Consider the following 22,720-nt stretch of genomic DNA (forward strand, 5'->3'; position numbering starts at 1 on the left):
TGCTTGTGTGGCCCAAACCACCTGAGCTGGCAGCTGAGACCCAGCCAGCTGAGACCCAGCAGTGACCAACAGCACTGAACCAACAAGGACAGTGCCTGGTGAGACAAAAGGGTCACCTTCGCCTTGGGGCATCATCTCCAGCCTCTTTACAGTCTTGCCCATCAGCTCCTCTTTGGGCAGTAGGCTTGCAGGTGACAAGAGCTGAGGGTCTGACCCACAAAGGTGGCCCCTCTGAGAGGGGACAGGGGTGGTAGGTGTGTTTTGGGGGTCTGTCCCCTCCCTCCCAGTGGACAGAATGACTTCTGTCTCCTTATGCCTCTGCTATCTGAGCCTCCCCCAACAACTAAAATATAAAATATTTGTCCATTTTTTAATCATTTGAAGCTCAGTGTATGCCAAGAAGACACAAGTGAAACCAGGCAGGGTTGAAAAATAGACAGGTCACATTTAATTGAGCACCAAAGCGGCAGAGCCGAGACACATTTGAGCACGGGGGGCACAAACCAGGGAGGAGCTGCCTGGGGCTGCCCAGATCCCCAAGGATCAGGGGGGCCGTGGGCATTGCTAGCACACAGTGACACCTGGGAAGTTTATTATAGCACCAAACATGCTGTAAAGTGTACGTGGAAACGTTAAAAATGACCTACAACAGTGATTTCCTACCGTGCTGCACGAGACTGATTTAACTGCTGTTAAAACATTTGTCTTTGGAGAGAAGACAAGCTGAGGACAACCCACTTGGTCTGTTTTCATTTCAATGTGTGATGGATGTCAGTGTTGAAAACACGGCACTTGGACAAGCCTCTTCTGTGGCTTTTGTTGCTGAGCTTGACAATTAATGACTTGAATCAAAATGAAAAAAAAACCCCAAGAATTGTAGCACCACGAGAAAGGGTGATGGCTTTGATAACACCCAGTAAACAGAAATTCACCAAGAAATTACTGATTTGTCAATTTTCCTTTTTTAAAAATCCCTTTTGCAAGCAGAAAATACCTGCACCATCCCACCCAGGTGGTCAGGAGTGTGCTTCTGCAGCTACAAAAAAACCCAGATACTGAAGTGACTTTGACCACTCAAATTAAGTATATTTTTGGCTGCTTTGAAAGATTAGGTTGAGATTTGAAGTTTTAATCTTTGAAATTTGTTAATGCTCAACACAGGTTTCTTCACCTAGATCCTCACAAGGTTTTAGACACTGAATTTTTTAGTTTAAAATAGAACAATTTGGTATTTCGTCTTTGGGGCTTAGCAGTGATGATTGAAGGGCTTTGCCCATTTAATCAGAATTTGATTTTTTCCTGAAAAAATGCTGAGCAAAATCAATCCATTTCTGTGAGCAACACTGAGGAGCAAGGCTGCAGTAAGATAAATAGCAAGTTTCTGTCCTAAATTGAGATTGGAACTATCAAGTGTGGATGGGGCCCTGAGCAACCTGATCTAGTGGGTGTTGCCCCTGTCCATGACAGGGGGATGGAACTAAATGAGCTTTAAGCTCCCTCCCAACCCAAACCATTCCATCATTCTGTAGTTCTATGACTGCTCTCTTCGAGCAGGAATTAATATATACATGAGTCTGTATTTGATAAAATTCTAGAAATACCTCTGTCTGAATATTGCATTGCATTTAACATCTAACACCTTAAAAAAGGCTCAAAGAAGTGAATGGAGATCAACAGAGGAAGATATTTAGGAAAATGTGAAGCCCTACAGCTGTTCCTGTGCTCTGTAAAGCACTGAGGGCTGTGCCTGTTTATGATAGGAAACAGAAGAGCAGCTTGGCATCTTCCATCTCTCCAGCTGCAAATGTTACATGCAAAGTGTTTTACAGGCATCTTGGCTTTGGCTTAAACTACTAGAAAAAAAACTCCTGCATTTTGTGAGTGGAAGCAGGCACTTGCATTTGTGATTTGGGTATTTGTACACACTGCTACTACTCTGCAAATTAAAATGCTAATTTCATGCACGCAGATGGGGACATGTAATAAAACAGGGAGCGAACGTGGCTTCTTCTGCCCAGCAATTCTGGCAGATTCGTCACAATAAATGCAAATGTCCCTTTAGAACTGCCACAGAACAGGAAAATGTTAATAGAAAATGTGTTTTCCATTTTGTAGTGCTAAACAGCTAAAAGAAGCTGTAAGGCCCAAATACAAATAACTTGATCTTAAGGATTTATGGAAGTCAACATAAAGGTACAGGACTTCTAAGGAGCAGTGGCCCATCTGCCAGACAATCCTTTTCACCACACAAATTTATCTTGAATTTGCTTTTCTAATCCATTCAACAAATAATCCAGACTTCAGCCCTTTTGCTGAGGTTTTGCAGGTACAAAACCACAGATTTTGTGAGTATTATCTGTGCTGGCTAAAAACAGTAACTTACAAAGCCTGGCACACACATGTGGCTGCCTAGATATTGTAGAAAGAAATCTGTTCTGTTATTAGCTCTTGATCTGCAGCTTACCAGACTGAGAAGCTAAAGGAAGGTAACTTTAAAAAAAACACTATAAAACTGGTTTTCTCCTGGCTCAGACTTCCTCAAATTCTTAAGACTTCAGGTTTAGGCTTGTAGAATGGATGTCAAACCTGGTAAAACATAGATATAAATAGGAAAAGAAGAAACTTGCAGGTTTCTCTGAATTTTAAGCTTATAAAAAGGCTTATTTAAAGCAGTTGTTGAAGAGAGGCAGGTACTGGATTTGATCTGGAGAGCCTCCTTAGTCTTACCTATTTTAATGCAACTTAGATATGATAGTTAGGTAAAAGTCTGATGTCACTTCATTGTTTTAAAATTGAGTTTCATTCATGGTCATGAAATCTGAATTGGTGACACAACAAGCACATAAAGGGCAAGCTCTGTGCCAGCAGCCTGACAAGGCACTGTGGCTTACAGAGATCCCTTGGAGGCATTTGCATTCCATTTGGAGAAGGGCAGCTGATAAAAACAGTGTGGTTTCCTTCAGGGGATCACATTTCTCCCCCTCCTGATAGGTTAAAATTTAGACTCATCCTGTTCCTCGAAGTCTTTTATCGGTGATGGGCAGATGTGCTCGTGGAGATTTGGGACCAGAGTTCTTCCAAGACAGAAAACTGCTGGGTAAAGCATTCCTTGACAGAGGGGTCCAGCTGGGTGAAAATCAAACAAAGAAAAAAAGAGGAATTAAAATATTTATCCATCCTGGGATGTTTGCACAGAACTTGTCCTTAAGTAGCTGAGTAATCTTAACAGCCAGCCTGACGTGGGTACAGAGGGACACACTGGGCTGCTTTGTTTTCATAACTCCCAGTTAAGCTCAAGTTAGTCTTAAAGGGAAGCTGAAAGTGTTTAGAAAACCATCTTGGGGCACAACCTTTGGTATAATAAGTATTTTCATTCTTTCCTAATTCAAGCCTGATAAGATGGTTGGAGCTTTTGCTGTTGGCTTGGCTCTGGCCAGATAAATGTACCTTTACTCAAGTGAGTGGGTCACACTGCTCGACCCAACTGTTCACACACACGAAACTACCCCTCAAAATCACCTGTGTGCTGAAGTATTTGCAAGACTGACCCTTACTGGAGTCAGTCCAGAATAAACAGGTTTTTGATTTGTCTTGCAGGAGCAGTTACACCTGCATTAGAAGAAGTCTTTAAACAGAAAATTTAAAGACTTAGGGCCCACATTTTGCAGCATTTATTTTTCATCCTGAAAGTCACTCCATCCTCTGAACACCCACAAGGCAAAGAAATGGGTTGCATCTTGTGAAATGAGAATGTTTCATGGTGCTGAGATGTGCACCTGTACAGAGTTTTAAGGTGCTGAACTTACACCAGCATTTTGATGAGAGGTGATTTCACCCTCAAGCAACCATTTCTTTAAATAATGTCATACCAAGCACCAACTATTTCCACCCAGCTCCCCCTTTATTCACAGGACACTTACCCAGGCACACCTTGGATTAGCCCAAATGCTTCTGCTGGTTTTTCACATAGCCAACCACATTGTTGGAATTGCTCCCTGTAAAGGAAATACCAGCAAAATAAGATTTTAAGTTAGTCTGTGTCAAATGTTTCCTCAAGATCCTCTCAGCAGTACAGTTCTATTGATCTCATTATCTAGCAGTTCTCTTGGAGAGCTGTGACTGCCCACACTGGAATACAGGAAGGGAAATCCTTTCCCAGTTTTATCAGCCAAACTGGCCAAAATGTGGCTGTTTGTAAATCTTATCATACCAAAGGTGTTCTCTAGTTACACCTGAATGTCACTTCCAATCTGATGTGACTGTCCCCCTCTAGATCCAGGAGTTAGCAGAAAGCAGGAGCTTTGAAGCCATGAGGAAAGAGATCATCTGGAAGATGCTCCTGCTTTCTTTGAGACACAGATCTATCAGTTTGTGAGAGACCTGGAACTCCTTATGGCTGCAGGTCACACCACAGGACTGATTCACTGGGCTCCACTCATCTCTTATCACATACCACAATACAGGACAGTGGCTAAAGTTTTTGACAAGAGTTCTGTGTTCAGCTTCACAGAGTCCTGGGCCATGAGCAAAACTCCAAAAATATACTTAAAAATAACATGAGGTTATTGGATTGTGTGTTTCCCACCCCCTGGCAAGAGGCTGCAGCATTTAACACATTCCGTCACAGCTGGAGATTCTGATTCTCCAGAATCCACACCTTGGTCCCTGCAGATCTTAAAATAAGATCTTCTGCCCAGGGCATAGAGAGTTGAGGCTAAAGAATCTCTTTTTGCTACATGCAAACTTTCATTTCATAAATAGCAGATTCCTTGTAAGCATTGCAAGACCTATTAAGCTTTATAATAGCAAACACTTCATGCCAGCAGCTTACCAAAATATTCCTTGTAATACTTATGCCTCAGGTTGTGTCCATCTGAAAAAGAAGGTACATAATGAAAATATACCCAGTCAGCCTTCATTTTGTGTTTTAAACTCTGGCCTTTTGTGTACAGCACAGAGAAGTTGTAGATATGGATATAATAACCTCACAATGAGGACAGTAAAAGGTCTCTGTAGCTGGAGTAGTGTGAGATGCTATAAATTCTTATAAAACTGTTTAGATTGTTGAGCTGTGTGGACACAACTCACTTGCCATAGGAGTGGGAATTGCTAGCCACTTGCATGTTATAATATTTTTGGTAGCTACAAGTCAAGGAATCACAGGCTTTCCCAAAAGAAATAAAATTTGGGTAACATTTCAGGCCATGCATTAGTATTTTACATAATTCAAGTTCCAGCTAGGTTGTTCTGTTTGCCATTTGTAAAATTATCTAAGCTCTTAGAAATCCTTCATGTCTAGGACACCTATAGTTCTATATTATATTGGTTGCTATGGATGTTATTAAAGGAGAAATTATAGAAGAGATGATCAAAACTCTTGTCCTGTTATGGAATCAGCTCAGAGATCTGATGTGATGCTTCCCCTGTTTTTGCAATGAAAAAAAGGCAAAACTTGTGCCTCAAGCATCTACACTGAGGTGGCTTGTGGCCCATTGCAGATACACGTTCTACTCTTCAGTGAAGTTACACATACCCAGACATGTTTTGAGCTTTCCTGGAAAATCCCTTGGCCTATATAAGTTCCTTTATTGTGCAAACGTGTCAGCAGAATAAAGGGAATAGTAGTTTGGACGCAGAAAGCAAAATCAGAAGTCAAAACTGGAATTTGAAGCTCATATTTCTGACTGAAGTGTGCAGTAATATATAAATATTTCTATTTTTGTGCTGTACAGTAATGGCATATGCAGATCACTACTCACTCTGCTCACACAATGCCAGAGGACACTGGTGTCCTGCTCCCTTCCTTTCTTGTTCTGTCATGCAAACATCAGTGTGCACTGAAGAGAGGGAGGGAGATTTCCAGCCCACTGACCTGGGTTTCCCCGGAGTTTGATGCACTGGCCCCTGTTTGGGATGCCCTCGGCCGTGTTGCCCGGGTTGATGATGTGGCACTCGTAGCCCGTGGGGCAGTGCAGGGGCTCATCCCCGTCCTCGGTGGTGCTGCAGGCCTCGGCTGCAAGAGAAGCCTGCAGGTCACAAACCAGGGCTTTAACACCCACGGAGAACCAAAATCTGCCAACACAGCCCCTTCTCCTGCACCTCCTGCCAGGCAGGACCTCAGACTCCTTCCGTGTCAGAGTACAACGGAGCTGACACCTCCAAGGAATCCTGTCAGGGCAGGTGATCCAGTTCACACCTTGCACCAAAGCTGACCTGTATCTTGATACAGGGAGTGCAGGTCAGCCCCATTACCTGCAACAGCCTCCCACAGCCTGCTGGACAGGGTCTGTGTGTGGCTGGAGGGTGCTGGAGACCACCCATCGCTACCCACCCTGCTCCCACTCAATGCAGCTATTCCCTCCAAGCAGGGATGAGTCTGTTCCAGCCAGGCTTTGGGCTGGGTCAGGGATTAGGAAAACGTGACCAGGAAGCTGGCAGTGTGCTGCTCTGTGCTCCACACCCACTACCTGGGGAATCTAAACCTCAGGTGTGACTCATGGGGTAAGGCACTACCACCTCCTGTCCCAAATCCAGGCTTTAATCTCCCTGACCCTGGATATCCAGCAAGTGCAGAGCAGAATGGGAAAGTAAAGCAGTGCCCAGGCAGTGTTTGTGGCCATTAAATGTACAGACTATGCAGGGACACTCCACCCTTTCATTTGCAGGGTTTTAATTTCAAGGGCCTCTGCTGTAATTCTCATGCCGTGACTGATGGCTCTTATTTCCCTAATTACCCCCTGAAGCTGAGATGAAGGTGTTAAGATAAGAACAAATAATATAAGCATGACAAGGATGGATGTGGAGGAACCTATTTTATCTTATTTCTAGCAGTGCAGCTCCAATGAGCTGGAGGCACAATTTTCTCTTCAAGAACGTGGAGTTTCCATAATAGATGAGAGTCAAGGCTCGGTGAGTCTGATACCATCTGTGTAAGACCAAAGAGGGTAATTTATTGGCACTACCTGTGTCTGACTAAAGTTGATCAAAAGCTGGAATAGCTTTTTCATGAAAAAATCAGGAATTTCAGGTATTGGTACATATGGGAATAACTCGTAGAAGAAAATTTCTCTTCCCACCCCTGCACTCTTTGTTTCAATTTGAGGCATTGAGAAAAACATTAATTAAAAGACCTTTCCTTATGGAATTAACCTGAGAAGCCCAATCTCATTAGCAGCCCCCAAGCTTGGATGCTCCAGCTCCATGTCAGCTTGACACAACTCTGCAGCAGTTTGCCAGAGCTCCTGTCCAAAGCAGCCTCCATATTCAGAAGCCCCAGCCCCAGCCCAAGGCATCTGTGTGATGAGGCCACTCTGGATTAAAGGATTTCCTAATCCAAGTGCACCCACAGTCTATCAGGAAGCTGGCAGAAAATATGTGTATGATGACAAAGCCTTTTTCTAAAAGAAAGATATATTTCTAATTATTTGAAGAATGGGTACAAGTCCACTTCCCTGGAGTATTCCTAGTGCTCTGATGGATAATCCATATCCATAAAAAGAATTTATTTACTGCACCAGAAACCAGCCCCCAGCACCACACGGTGTTATTCCTACGGAAACACCAGACAAATTCCAGCAGCTCCAGCAAACCAGCATCCCTGGAAAGCCCCATGCATGAGGAATATCTTGTCCAGTGCCTTTGTCTAATTACTGATATCGCAGAGAAGACAGTGAAATGTACTGTACCTTGTAGGACTTCCTCTGGGCCATCCAAAAGCCACCCATTTCCTCCCAGCCAGCGGGGTTTGGGCTGCACCAACCAGTCTAAGACTGTGGAAGACAGAAACAAGAAACCACAGAGTCATGATGGAGCAGGCATGGGGCACAGAGTTATGGAAAAATCATGGATTTCCTCTAAGAGCCTGTGATGAAGCTGCCAGGCTCTTGTAGGATGGATTTAATTTTGACTTATATTCATGCTCTTGTTGTCCCAGGGGCAAGAGAGTCAAGGATATTATCCAGGGCCACAAGAGCTTGATATCATGAAGGCTAAAACAGCTGTTGCTTCCCATCCTCCATTCCCATGGCAAGGGGAATGATGAGATGGCTGCCTCACTGCTGTGAGCACTAATTCAGATTAGGATTCCTTATTTTCCTGAATAAAATCACAGAATCAACTAGGTTGGAAAAGACCTATGAGATCATCAAGTCCAACCTTTGACCCAACACCACCTTGTCAACCAGACCATGGCAGTAAGTGCCACGTCCAGTCTCTTCTTAAGTACTTCCAGGGGTGGTGACTCCACCATCTCCCTGGGCAGCCCATTCCAAGAATATGGAAAACACAGAATTATAGAATTGTTTGGGTTGGAAAGGACCTTAAAGATCATCTCATTTCAACTTCCTGCTGTAGACAGGGACACATCCCACTAGACCAGGTTGCTCCAAGCACCACCCAGCCTGGCCTTGAACACTTCCAGGGATGGGGAATGGAATGTGTCATGCCAGGAAAAGAATTGGCCGTGAGTGACTTCTACGATCTGAGCTGGAAAAAAATTTGCAACACCAGCTGGCCTTAGGTGATTTTTTGACTCAGCAATTACCCCAGAAATCAGAAGTGTGGAACTGAAGCTTCATCCTCAGCTCTCACTCAAACCAGGCCTCCCACCCAACACCCAACGCACGTAGGGATGACCACCACTAGTTCTGCATGCTTCTCTCTCAGTTTGTTCAGGGGCCTGATGCCTAAAAAGCCAGAAAATAACTCTCTAAAACTCCTTTGAGTATTAGAAAGCAAAAAGCACTCATTTATCTACAGCACGTGGGGGGCATGAGAATAATTTCCAAAGCATGTCCCTGAATCACAGAGGTTCTACAGTTTCTATACTGTAATATCTAGATATTACATCAACTGTTACACCTACTTCCCAAACCACCTCTCCTACACTATCACACTCATCCCACCCCGACACACCTCCCAAATTTGAGTCAGTGGTCCTAAAGCGACCACGCCTTCATCTTTATCTCTATCTTCCTTGTCATCTCTGTCCTCCTTGGAACAGCTTTGAGGCCTCTGGGTAGTTTTGATTACTTATATCGAGTGATGTGGCTCTGTCATGGCTCTTTCTTACACACTTCCACAGACAAGCAGCTCTCCACCATCCTAAAACCTTCTGCCTATTGAAATCCCCGACGAGGAACGTCAAACCGCGTTTCCAGAAATCTCACGCCACAGTTGCTCGGCGAGCTAAGAGCACCAAGGATCTGTACCAAAACCTTACACAACATGGGTTTTTAAGGCATCAGGCGCCGCTCTACCTGGTGGGGGCTGCACAGACTCCAGGCAGGCGTAGATGCAGCCATTGTAGCAGCAGCGCTTGTGCCGCTCGCACTCGGAGTCGGAGCGGCAGCTCGGCACCTCGCAGGCGCGCTCGGGGAGGGTCTGCGGCGGGGGGGGACAGCGGTCGTTCTTCTGGTAGTGGGAACTGTGAGAATGAAGAGGGTACTCATAATCCTTGCAAAGAGAAGAAAAGGAAATCAGGTTTGGCATAAGGGTGGACACCGAAAATCCCCATCAGCTGTGAGGCCTAGAAACCGGAAAATAGCTCTCTAAGGCTCTTTCTGGGTATCAGAAAGCAAAAAGCGCTCGTTTATTGCGGCAGGAATGTTTTCCAAAGTGTGCATGCTGAACTACATAGTTGCTACAACTCTGTACTGTCATCTAATTACAATATTTGGACACTACCTCATCTATTACACCCACTTCCAAAACTGTCCATCCCATCATCCCACCCTCAGACACACCTCCCGAATTTGAATCGGTGGTCCCAAGGACCCCTTATCTTTGTCTTCCTCATCTTGTTTCTTGGTCTTTGGCACAGTATCATACCTTCTGGAACTGTTTCAAGGCCTCTAAGTAGCTCTAGACTGGTTATATCAGGTGTTATGTCTATTTCCCAGTATATTTTACAGGTAGAAAACTCTTCACCTCATTAAAACCCCTTGTTTGTTGAAATTCTTAACAAAGAATGCCAAACAGCACTTCCAGAAATCCTGCACAAAGGTACTTAGCAAGCTAGAAGTACTAACAAGCTATACTAAAATCTTATATAATGTAGGTTTTAAGGCATCAGCTGAAGCACAGGAAAGACTTTCAAAGTGGATTTTCAAGTATTTGCTAGAGAGGGGAAATAACTATTTGGCTCCTCCAGCTGTCTGCAGCACTCTGCTTTGGAAACACCAAACCACTAAATTATTGTGTGGAACTCATTTTGTAATTAAGATCATTGCAATGAAAATTAGGAGGTTAAAAATAAATCCTTAAAAGCCTTTTAGACTTGTCTGGGAATCAGAAAGAAAGACTCCAGGCATCCTCATGATGAGGACACAAAACACTTTGATAGCAAAGCAGTGGAAGTGATGGCACTGAATTGTTTTGGGGTTATGTTTACAAATGGGACATGGAACAAATATCCCTGGTAGCATCTATCTCCTCAATGGGCTCCTTGTACCTTCATCACCTTCTTCTGGACCAGAATTGATAGGGTAGCCTTTCAAGCTTATCTACTGTGGGACTCTGGGTTGTTAAATTAGAGACCATTTCTAAAACATGAGATGCTCTGTATGAGATCTGTGGGGGTGAGGCTTAATCTCAAAGAAAATGAGGCTGTGTAGGATTGCAGCAGAAAGGAGATGAGCTGCTCATTGCACACCAAAGGGATGAGGGAGATTTAAAGTGGATTAACAGACACAGGTTTTTACCAGAAACATTTATAAGAAGCACCATTCAAATATTATTCACACTGGTGGCATTTTAACAAGGAGCCAAGTCTGTCTGATGGAGAGGTGAATCACCCCAGCCCACTCCTTTCTCACCTGTGGCTCAACCTCTCATCTCTGGTCTCGAGCTCAGCTCCCCAGGGCAGCATAAAATACTCAGGGCAACCAGATTTGTTAACAACCATTAGTAAGCACTAATAAAGTCAAAATGTGGATTCTGGATTTGCACCTTTGAAAGAGATCAGCATCAAGCCAGAGGCACAACGTGAGCCCTGCCATGCCCTCATGAGAAGGCTGTGGGTTTAAGAGTTTTTTATATATATATATATATATATATATACTATATATATACACACACACATATATATATATATATACTTGGCCTAATCACTGTTATGTTAAGAAATCAGTGATGAGCAACTGGGGTTGTTATTCCAAGAAACAAAGTGGTGCAACTGTCCCTGAGGTTTCTCTAGGAAATTTCACCATCAGGCTATGGAGAAATCTGAGGTTAGACTAACACCCCTCTGTATTTTCTTGCTGCTCCATCCTCAGTGCTGAAACCTTCCAATGGCTCCTTTGGAGCACGTGGGCCTTTGCAAAATAGCATGTTCCCATATGTATTCTCCAAAAAACCATCCTAGGAGAGGCTCCAGCAGGCCTGGGGATTGATCTGGTCCACAGGGGGTCTACTGTGTGTCCAAGCAGCAACTAATGATCCATAATGGTGAAAACAAGATCTTCTTCACTCCATTAGGATAGTCTAATGTAGAGAATGTATGTGTGTCTGTGTGTGAGAGACAGAGAATTCCTAATATTTCCGTGAATGACAGCCTCCTGCCCTGTTCTCAATATCAATAAACAATTTTCTTAGCTTTTTTCTTAGTTGTTTCATAGAATAATTAAGGTTGGAAAAGACTTGTAAGATTTTATGAAGTCCAACTGTTTCCATTCAAAAGCCCTTCTGAGAGGTCCTTTTCCCTGGAACTGATAGGCTGTTTGAACCACAAAATAGATTTTAAAAAAAAAGATTTCCTAATTTTGATGGTGTTTTCCATGCTGAAGGTGCAAGGTCTCACATGATTCCATTCCTCAAAAGCTGCAAACACTCCTGCTTTGAAATAACATGTCTTTGAATGGAAGATACTGAAAATACACCTTTTTTTTTTTTGGTGTTGTTGGATTTTGAATAGAGAAAATGCTCAGACCAAGTGTAATTTTGGGATATAAGGGAGCATTCAACAGTAAATCTGTGCAGTTCCAAATATTGAACAGGTGTCTGTGTTGGAGGAACTGTTCATCCTGGAAGGGTCACAATTTACTATTCTATTTGAAAGGTCAGCTGCAGATGGAAATGTGACCAAAATAATACTGGCAAATAATGGACACATGAAAAAAACCCTCAAACAATTACTGCAGTTGGTTCACAGATGATTCAGAAACCAAGAAGCCAAAATTGCAATGAACAGCTGGCTCCATGAATGAAATTTCCGTTTGGGAACAATATAACAGCTCCAGCCAAATAACTTTGGACCTCCCGACCTCCCTGCCCATTTTCTCTGGTCATCTATTGCTCATTTCTTTAAAAACCTCATGCGCAAAAGAATATTTTGCACATTTGATCTAATAAAACCAGTGCCCCCGGTTTATGTGATAAGCCATCCCAAAGGAAAACAGGATTCCCTCACTCCCAAAATAACCTGGTTAAGGATGTCTCCAGGTTTGGCTTACAAGGTTTTATAAAAGCTCTCCAGGATTCACAGTTTGGCTCTGAGCAGAGTCAGATTTATTATTTTTGTAGATTGTGACAACAATAAAAATTTCTTCCTTTACAAATATTTTTTAATGCAGGAGGAAAATTGCAGTTTCCCAGGGAGACTTATTAAATCATTTTAATGATAATATCTAGAAACAAAGTAAGGGGAAACATTCAGAGTTCAGCTGAGGAAACCTGAAGGTCAGCAAAGATGAGGAAAAACCTCAATGGAATCAAAATTTGCCTCCAAAAAATCCCAGATCTATTCTATTATTTGTGCCTGAAACTGATCCCTGAGCTTGTGTCAAAGCACAGTTCTCTGTTAATTCATATTCTGCATGGCCACCCCCGAGACAACACATGGGCTTTATTTCAGCCTCCCATCGCCAGGTCTGTCCCTGGCAGGTATTCCCAAACACTGGCCATAAACCACCTTTTCTCTGGAAAAAAATACACAACCAGGAGGAATTTAGAATCCTTCAGTATTTCTGTTAAAGACCTGGAAAATCACAGATCATTGGTGATCAAAGTTGCAAACTGAAGGCAGGTTAAATAATCTGAAGGATAAGACCAAAGCAGCAGGAATAGTATTCTCCTGCTACTGACTCTGGATTAGTCATTTTGGTGCTGGTGTTTGCAGTACTGGAAAATTGTTGCAAAGTTAAAGAAGATGCACAATAGTGACTAAAGGACTGGAAAGCAGGGAATTTTGTGCAAGACTTGTGTGCCTGCAGGTCCCAAAGGGGAGGCTGAGGCTGCTCTGCTCATGGGTTCCTCTGAGGATATGTGGGACAGAAATCTCACAGGAGGTGTGCTAACCTCAGTGTTGATTTATGACAGCTAGCTGGAGGGTAAATAAATTGTTGGAAGAGCACTACCAGCAGCTGTGAAGATTTCTTTATTTCTGGAAAACTTTAAAAGAAGGCTGGAAATTTTTCTCAAACACTTGATGCAGTTGACAACGGAATAATATCCAGACCGGTCCAGTTTTTCCCAATGGACCTGTGGGTGCCTTGATAATGAACTAAAGCCCACTCTGAGGTACCTCCCTCCCTCTGTCCTGTGTGGGGGCTGCAGAACAGCAGCTGCAAATCACTAAACTTGACAAGTGTCCCTCTGGCTGTAAAATACATGGATTAGCTAAAACCTGGAAACCCAGATTCTAAAAGCTGGAAACCCAGCCCTCCTTCTCTTCCTCCATCCCACTGTGACTGCCAGGTTTTTCTTCTCACTGAAGTCCCTCTTCCTTCTCCATTCCCACTTGACCCCTCCTTGCCAACCAACACCCTTGCCAGGCACCTGATGGAATTCTCCTGGCCAGCTCCTCCTCATCACACCTGCTCGTCATTCTGCATCCAGCATTTTTGTGGATACATTCCTCCTGCTGTAGACTCAGATATTTTGGACTCAGACAACAAAACTCTCCCTCACTGCCCCCTCCCCTCAGGCCTGTGTCCTTCCAGGGGTCCCACGGGGGTGTCTGTGGCCCATCTCCCACATGGCTCCATGTTGCTGAAAGCACCTCCATCTGTTATCCCTCTATCCAAGTGACTCACAAATCAGCTCTTCCACCCCCAGCCTCTGATTCTCCAACTGCAGGGAACACACAGCATTTGGTAGGACAGAAAGCATCTCTCTGAGAAACCAGAGGGGCTGCCAAAACATGCTCTTGGTGGGTAAGGGGATGGAGACCGGACACCTCCCTCCTTACAAGGATTTGAGCAGAAGGGGGAAAAAAAAAAAGCATATTCTGTTTTCCCTAGACAAATGTCCTGTCAATATAAGCAATTCTAGCTGAGCTTGCCAGATTAGTAGCACCTGGATTCATGTCTGCCAGGAAAAACAGTCCTTTGAAAAACTGCAGGTTGAAAGAGGAGGATATATCCTGAGGGGAACAGGCTTTGCCTCTACAGGGCTCCTTATCTGAAGATCAACATGTAAATTCCTGTCCTACTCCTGTACTATCTCTCTGGGTCATTTACTCCTTAGTTCCTATTGAATTTGAGCTTCACATCAAAATATGGCAGAAGAACATACGAGTAAATACACTTTCCAGTGAGTAATTTTGCAGGAAACACAGCTCTCCACAGCACCATATTTCAATTAAAGTGCAAACCAGATGATACTCTGTCTCCAAGAGTGGATATGATGAAGATAATTCTTGCCAAATATGAGGTGCCTTTCAAATATTAACACCATGTTTACTGCATTAATTCAAGGAATCAAGACAGTATTTCAGTTCATTCATCAGGGGTGTCACACTTCTGAGTCAGCAATTGCACAAACCAAATGTAGCCATCCCCAAACATCATTCTAGAAGTCATGGGCATGAAAACATCCTTTTTAAATTAAAAGCTGTGGAAAACTGATGGAGAAATCCACATGTGACACCAAGATGCTGTTTATGCACATGCAGTGTCTGGAAGATGCAATCAGACCTGACTGGCTGGGGCTTCCACTGAAGTGATACAAGGGGCAGAAGCCTTGGGTCAGTTCTGGCTTAGAAGGGGAATTTAGTGGATTAAGTCAAAATTTCAGATTCTTTTTTCCCCTTTGTATACAGCAGGTCTTGAAAGTCAAGCTGTTAAGCTATTTTTTTCATTTTTATTTATTTTGTTTTAATTTCAATTTTCCCCGTGGCCATTTCTAAACAGTCTTTTGGCCCAGACACACCAGAACAAGACCCAGCACCACCATTGCCTCTTCTTACAGTAACTCGTTGCTGCTTCAATCCCAAATCCAGCACTACTGCTCCAAGTACCACTGCAGATTTGGAAGCTCAGAATCCCACTAAGTCTGCCAAAAGTGGTCAGGGACAGATGGTGCCACTGAGTGTCTGCCAGGCTGTGGGCAGCAGAGGGGAGCTCTGCTCCCTCTGAACGTGCCAGGCAAGGCACGGGAGTGGATTTCTCAGATCATCTCCCTACACCCTTTAAGGTGATGGGCATGGAGGTCTCTGTGCTCCAATATTTACAAAACCGTGGGCAATGCCACCATCCCTATACTCACATTATCACTGGGAGCTGGAGACATTTACCCAAAATTACCCCAAAAGGCAGTGGAGCACCTGGGCAGGGAACGCTCCTCCCCACTCTGAGCAATAAATCACATTATCTTCTTTCCACCAAATCTATCCCCAGGCACGCAGGTTTTGCATCCCCCTTCTCCCCAGCCACGCTTCCCTTGCTGCCCTGGGAAGTTTTTTGGAAAAGCGGTGACGATGCTACAGCAGTGCCCTCTCCCTGCTCCCAGCGTGCTTTCCAAGCTTCCCACCGCAGCAGCTAGGTGGCAAAAGTTCCGTCCAGCCTGGCAAACTTAATGATTCCCTTTTATGAAGAGCCAGCCTGCGGATCCAAACACTCCTTATTTTAAAACGATACACACATGTAAAGAAAACTCCCCTTTCACGGGGAGCACACCCAGCTCTCCCTAAAATCCCCCCCAGCCTTACTCACATCGTATTTCTCCGTCATTTTCAGATGCAGAGCGCGCTTCCAGAGGGTCCTTGCACCGCCCGAATCCGGCAGCAAAACTAAGACACACAGGGCTGCAGCGAAGATCTTCTTACAGAAATGCATCTCTGGCAGCACCCCGGAACGCATCTTCCCAAGGAGAGATCCAACAAGAAGCCCGGCTCTCGGGATCCCGGCTGTTCGGCGTCTTGGCAAAGAGGGAGGGAGCCGGGGAGGGAGGAGAGCGAGGGCTGAGCGCTGCCGAGAGCCGCTTTTCCCTGCGCAGCTTCTGGGAAGGGAAAAGGAAAAAAAAAATAAAAGGAGCCCACAGGCAGAAGTCAGGAGCTGCTGTTGAACTTCTTTAAGTTAGATCAGGTTCTCGGCTCGCATGTTCACACAAAGCACATGCTCTCCTTGAATGATAGATGGGAAGATTACTTGGAAAGATTATTTTTAGACCTTTGTTCCCGACATCTGGCATCCTCAGAGAGCCCCATTCAAAGCCAAAGCGTGGGATCAGATGACAGCTGCCGCAGGGGGAAATAAAGGTCTTGGAGGGGTGGGCTCGGCAGCTTTTAGCAAACAGCTCACCCAAACTTGCCGAGGGAGTGGGCTCTCCTTTTGTGTGCTTCCCACTGTGCCCCGAGCCGTGGGTTTGCATCATGTTTTGACAAAGTGATAACTTCATCTGGACATGGATGGAAGGAAATGACTTAAAGACATGATAAACGTGCTTTGAGAAGCTTTAATTAGACCAACTTGACGTTAGTGCTCTGCAAACGGTTTTGAAGAAGGGGAAGATGTGGCCACTATGAAAAAACAAATCCATGTGCATGGGTGGGGAATAGGGAAGGAAGGTGGTTTAGAAATGACATGACCAAATAGAAAGCAAGGAAGGGGACATGAGTCAGGCTGTGCCTGACAATGGGAGAGACGGAAGGAGTGGACGTGGGGTTTCAGACAACTCCATGGACATCGAGACACCCACGTGTCTGAAGGACAAGAATGGACTCATGAAGTCAGGTTGGAAGCATCCCAGCATCCTGCCTGGGACGGAGGCAGAGGCAGGTGCTGAAGAGAAAGTACAAGAACAAGGCAACTGTTACTCCTGTGTGTATATATATATATGTATGAATGTATATACCTTTATATGTAAACCTTCAGGAGTGTTGTTCAGGGCTTGCTGAGCCAAATGTGGGAGTTGTTTATTTTATAGTTCCCTCTGAATTTCTCCTCCAGCAGCTTGTCGAGCCTCTATCCTAATGAAGGAAGAAATGGAACCACAAAGCCAGTTGAGACACAGGCACCAGGCCCTGCTTGCCTTCAGTTTACTCTGATGCAGCCCTGCTGAGCAGAGTGGAGGCTTGCTGGATGCATTGGATTTATTTTATATTTACTCTAAAATAGTTCTGCAGAGGACTGTTACACCCTGTGGACAAACACAAAAAAATTCTTCCAATTCTTCCATATACCTGAAAGCAGTGGCAAGTCACTTTGATCCCAGGTGTCAATAGCTGCATGTAGGTGGTAGCCAAAGGATTTCATCCCCCAGTTTGCCAAAATATGGTGTTGGGAATCTGGAAAGAGGGTAAAGTGTGGTTTGAAAAGCTCTGTATTTAAGGGAACATGTTTGGTTTATTTAGAGTTCAGGTGTTTACAGGGTTTCTAGCAGCACCTGTGCTTTGGGAGGGTTCTGTCCGTACCTCTGTGCTAAAAAAAGCTTCTTAGCAACAAAACCTGTTCAACTCATGCCGGGGAATTTAGTTAGGAAGTAAAGCCAAGAAGGGGTTACTGTTGAGTGGGGAAAGTAGAGGGGTGGGGAAAGAGAATGAAGAGTTAAACTGAGGAGGATCATCTCCCTCCCAGCTGCAGCACTACAAGGAGGCCCCAGTGGGACAGCAGAACAGGTACCTTACCTCTGCATGGCCTGTGGATGCCCCAAGGAGTCCTGATGGCAAGTGTCTGAGAGGAGATCCCCATGGAGATACAATGACTGTATATTGCTCTGTGTCTGTGTAATCTTCATCACTGCTTGATCCTTGGGTGGCTCCCGCAATGACATGTCAATCGTTCCTTAAAGTGTGAGCAGGGTTTTGGGGAACTGACAGGATTTGGGGTGACCCCCTGGAACAGTTGTTTCAGGCACGGAAGGGGACAGGGAGTGTGCATTTGGGCTGAAGAGCCTTTTGTGCCACAGAGGCTTCGTGACCCTCCACCAGGGTCAGACTGTCTCAGCAGAAAGCACAGCTCCAGGTCCCTGTCGCCTGCTTTGTACTATCCTGCCAGTTCTCCTCTCTGCCAGAGCTGTAGTCACATTTGAAAGAGTATTTATCCAATTTTTCCTTTAAATATGTCATTTCCTTCAGTCTGTCTTCTCTTAGGTCCTCTCATAGGTCAGCCTATGGCAAAGTGACTCCCTAATGGCTGAAGTGTGACCGTGGGATGAAGACAGAGCTCAGCACCTGCAGGGCACTGTCATCTCCACCTAAATCTCATCCAAAACCCATTTGAAATCAGCAGCTGTGCTGGAATTAGTGAAAGGCGCACCCACAGAGCTTCAGTACATCCAGAGAAGAATATATCACTGCCATAAGACTTCAACCTGTGACTTTGGTTTTTGTTGCTCAGAGAACTTTGTCTGACACAACAGGATGCCTCCAATTCCTTTTAAAAACCAATCTCCCCTGTTTTTTGCAATATTAATACCTGTACTTTGATAAAGCACCTCTCAGGCACAACCAGGAGCTCCCACCCATGTCCTGACTCCTGTGCTGGAAGGTGACAAACGACATGGCTGTTTGCACAGAATAAACAAGATTTTTCCTTAGAGTATTCCTACTTAATTTATGTCTTTGTGCTGATATTTCACTTGTCTGGGCTCTTGCTGGAACCCAAACCTGCGTGAAACAGCTGTTCACGATAAATCTCCCTAATTTGATTTCATTTTTTGATGTTTCATATACTTGAAATCTGGACTTGGAGAAACTAATTCTAAAGATTAATAGCTACTTCAGATACCATTTACTGGTTTTTCTCCTGGCAGATATACAGCTTTGACATTTATCTGGGAAAAAACGGGGTCTGTGCCTTACAGTTCATGGGTTGTACACCAAAGCAGTGAGAATTCTACAGGACCAAAACTCAACAGCTGGTCATGGTCTTCACATAAAAATGAAAGTTGATGTTATGACACTTACAGCACTATAACTCCTCCTGCAACAACTATTTCATCTTACCAAAGCACTGCATGCCATGCCTGGACTGGATTGTCCCTACCAACAGCTGGGGAAACTTGGGCCCAGAGTGAATGATCTGCTGAAATTAGACCTTCTTCCATCTGCACAACCAAACTGGAAGGGTTTGACCAGCCCAGCCTAGGCCAGGGCTCTGTGCTTCCATGCTCTGCACTCCTATTCCGTAAGGAGTTCCTCATGCCACCTATTTCCATTCCTCTCATCCTTCTATCTCCAGTCTACCTTGGGAACTAGGCAAGGGGTTTTACTTTTTTTTATAGGATTAAGAAAAACTTTCTTAGCACTATTGAGAAGAATATATCTCTCACCTTTTTCTGGATATTCCTCTTGGCAGTCCCTGGCAGGGCTGTGTTGCCACAGGACAACTGTGGGACAGCTTTAGCCCATTCATATCCACATTGTCCTCCCATTTTGAGCCCACTGAACACCTGAAACAAAAGAGAATTCAGTTCCCTCAGTTATGGAGGTGCCTTTCTCCCACCCAAGGGCAGTTCACGTCTTACCAAGTTCATTTTTGAATGGCCCATTCTGACAAAAAAGAAGAGAAGCAGCTTTGACTTTCTGAAGAATTTCTTGTCTAACAAAGCAATTCTCAGCAGGTTTATGGCTCCAACTATTTGCATAAAGAATTCTTAGCAGCTTATGAAGAAATTATAGGCATCAGGCACAAATCCTTACAAGCACAGCCACTGGCAATAATTAGAAATTTAAAATTTACTGGTAAACCAGTTTTTGAGATGTGTTACTTCAGATGCTGGGTATGCAATGATGTATGATGACTTAAAAGTAATTATTACAAGGAAGAGAAAAAAAATTAACTACCAAGTGCAAAGCCACACCTAAGCAGCACATCTTGCCAGGTGCAAAACCTGTGTGAACCAAGCAGTCAGCAAATTTCCTGTCAGTGAAAGTTTACAGTGTGCTTGGTTGTGTTCATTCATAATAAAATGGTATTTTTCTATGTGCTTGTCCAGGGAATCCACGGAACATCACTAAGTCAAGATTTGTCTGCTTCAATATTTGTGGTGCAGCTCCTCACACCAAATTCCCGCTGCCTTCAAGGATTTTGAGTGAGATTGCTTCATACATCATCACTGAGCAAGGAGTCATCCTCTGGGCATGAATCTCTGTGAATTCCCATTCCACAAGTGGTTTCAATAAGGCAAATCCTGCAGCAACATAAATTGCTGTCGGATGACAGTGCAAGAATACGGGCGAGACTTGAGCATCTCCCTGGGACCTGTGAAACCCACAGCATCATTTGTTACAGTGAGGAAGATGTATCTGAATGAAGGGACAAGCATTTTATCAGGCTACAGCAATAAAATTGTTTTTTTGGGACCAGGACTCGTGCTGCCTGATTAGAATGACTGAAATAATGTTTTTTAAAAATGTTCTCAGGGAGGTTCTGAGTGAAAGTCACGGAGTGTTTTGTACAGCCAAGGAAAAATGTCTTTCTCTAGGCAAAACCAAGGTGGGTCAGCCTAAGTCAAGACTTCCCCTTTCCCAGAGGAAAGATCTGACTTTTAAGGAAAGGTTATGTCAAAGAGAGAGTTTCTTCAGAGCACTCCACTCCAGCAGCACAAGGTGACTCATTTTAGCTGGATATAATCACAGCACCTTCATGCCAGGGGTTGCTGCAATTCTTTATTCAGGGGCTGTTTCCTTGCCAGCTCTGTACAGGTTCTGCTGCCAACAGCAAAGGGCAATGGTTTTCTGGGGGTTAAGCAGGTTAGGAATTGTTGATATTATCTAATCCAGTGGGAAGGAAAGGTTGTGGCTGCTTTGCCTCCCCCCACCTCCTGCCTGGGAGGTCCTGCCTGATGTACCACTTGGGAATGGGGTTTGTGTGGCCTGGGGGAGACCTACAGATGTGTGCTGGGATCAGCAAAGGGTGACAGAGCACTTCCCAGGGCTTCTTATGGATCAGATGCACCAGGAGAACAACTCCCCTGATCACAGTGACTAAAAAATGATCTAATGCTCCTCCCTGCTCCTCTGGCTGCCTCGTGAAGGCTCAGCCCTGGGGGCTCACCTGCCAGACTTCCACTCACTTTTAGGAAATCAGGAAAAAAACCCCGAGTAAATCCAGAGTGGTTTTGTTGTGAATATAAGCAAATAAAGAATCACAGCCCTGACTCAGCTTCCCTCAGCTACCCATGCCATTAAATCATGACAACCTGCCACGTGAAATCCAGGGAAACCTCTAGGAAGCACTGGGCTCCCCAGCATCACTTGTACCTGTGTGGTGACCCCTCCAACCTTTGCTTTGTGTAAGATATCCTAAAGCAGCAATACTATAATTGCTACTTTTTAATTTGACTAATCCAGTAGATTGGGATTGTTCCCTGCATGGACTATCGGGAAAAGGAGTCCCTTATGTGCCCATTCAGATGGGTGAATCTGATAATAAACATATAAAGAACCCGCAGCATCTCTTGAAGGGTGACACTGAACGCAGATAATACACCCCCTCACCCAGCTCTTTTATGGCCAGCTCTACAGGAAGACACCAAATCTGGGGTTTCAGTATGGACTCATTACTTCCCTGAGCAAGGAAAACCGTGCCAGATGTTTGTTACCAGTTCATAGAATGAAGTAAAAGATCAAAAGCAATTCAAAACACAGGCAGGTGATTATCTTTAAGCACCTGGCCTCAAGCCCTTGAAAAGCCTGGCAGAGGTCAGTGTTAAGTGGCCCCTGACCATTTGGAAAGGCCTGTAAAGAAGAATATAAAGTGGCTCTACTTTTAACCAGTTTTATTGGATATGAGGTATAAATTAAGCAGATGAATGTAATTAGGGAAGCGCTCGCACGAGCTCTGCATCCCACTAACAGAGTTACCAGGAAGTCTTGACTGCATGATCAAAACATCCTATTAACGGGCAGAATGGTTCCCAGCCTGGGGGAGAGGCTCTCCTGTGGGTGCAGCCGTGTCTCTGCTGCTGCTGCCGGGTGCCCTGGGGACACCACTGTGAATCCCAAACAATTCCTCTGGGTGGGACTGCCAGGGCTGTGGTTCTTGCCCACACCCTCCCTTGTGCTGCTTCCCTCTGGGGCATTGTTGTCCCAAAGTCTTTTGTCTCCAAAGAGGCTTCTGTGAGCAGTTGGTGTCCCTGCAGGGGAGGCAGGAGAGGAGGTTGGAGGGGCTGGGGGGAGCAGGGATCCTTTCCCTCAGGCCAGTGGGAATTGCATGTTTTGGATGGGGGGTGGGATGTTCTGTGAAGTTCTTATACTGTGACTGCTGAGAGAAGCTGAGTCACAGGCTGGAAACCTCAGAGAAATCTCCCTGGAGGTCAGATTTCACCCTAAAATGAAGGATATGGAAAGTTAGTCTGTCTGTGGATTCACAACGATTTTACAGCCTTTACCATGTTCTCAAAGCAGCCAGGCTGATTCCCTGGGGTTAGCAGGATTACTCTTGGGGACCACAGCCTTAAAATAGCTGAACTGTGCTCCAAGGGCTCCCAAGAAGGGTAGGACATGAGATGTCTTGTTTGGACCATGGCAAAGCACAAGTCAGAGCCAGGGACCACGAAG

General features: G+C 44.7%; 1 protein-coding gene across 1 annotated transcript; it reads right to left on the bottom strand.

Moving 5' to 3' along the window:
• Nucleotides 1-420: 420 nt before the first annotated feature.
• Nucleotides 421-17,414, bottom strand: WFDC1 (WAP four-disulfide core domain 1). The gene is made up of 8 exons (XM_027685202.1): nt 16,386-17,414; nt 15,930-16,215; nt 9,258-9,453; nt 7,686-7,769; nt 5,873-6,013; nt 4,832-4,873; nt 3,921-3,995; nt 421-3,126 (listed from the first exon to the last, which is right to left on the bottom strand). The coding sequence occupies exons 1-7, from the start codon at nt 16,421-16,423 to the stop codon at nt 3,937-3,939; spliced, it is 846 nt and encodes a 281-aa protein (XP_027541003.1). The 5' UTR covers nt 16,424-17,414; the 3' UTR covers nt 421-3,126; nt 3,921-3,936.
• Between the last annotated feature and the right edge of the window lie 5,306 nt (nt 17,415-22,720).

This window comes from Neopelma chrysocephalum, unplaced genomic scaffold (genome assembly GCF_003984885.1).
Source record: "Neopelma chrysocephalum unplaced genomic scaffold, ASM398488v2 Primary Assembly neopelma1_68, whole genome shotgun sequence".
Classification (NCBI taxonomy): domain Eukaryota; kingdom Metazoa; phylum Chordata; class Aves; order Passeriformes; family Pipridae; genus Neopelma; species Neopelma chrysocephalum.

Bases quoted from the DNA above. Each gene is read 5' to 3' on its own strand.
- WFDC1 (XM_027685202.1), bottom strand. From the start codon at position 16,423: ATGGGGCTCTCTGAGGATGCCAGATGTCGGGAACAAAG. The intron at 6,014-7,685 runs GTACAGTACATT...CTTCTCTTGCAG, and splicing joins CCCAGAGGAAGTCCTACAAG to CCGAGGCCTGCAGCACCACC. The intron at 3,996-4,831 runs GTAAGCTGCTGG...TTTCCTTTACAG, and splicing joins GTATTACAAGGAATATTTTG to GGAGCAATTCCAACAATGTG.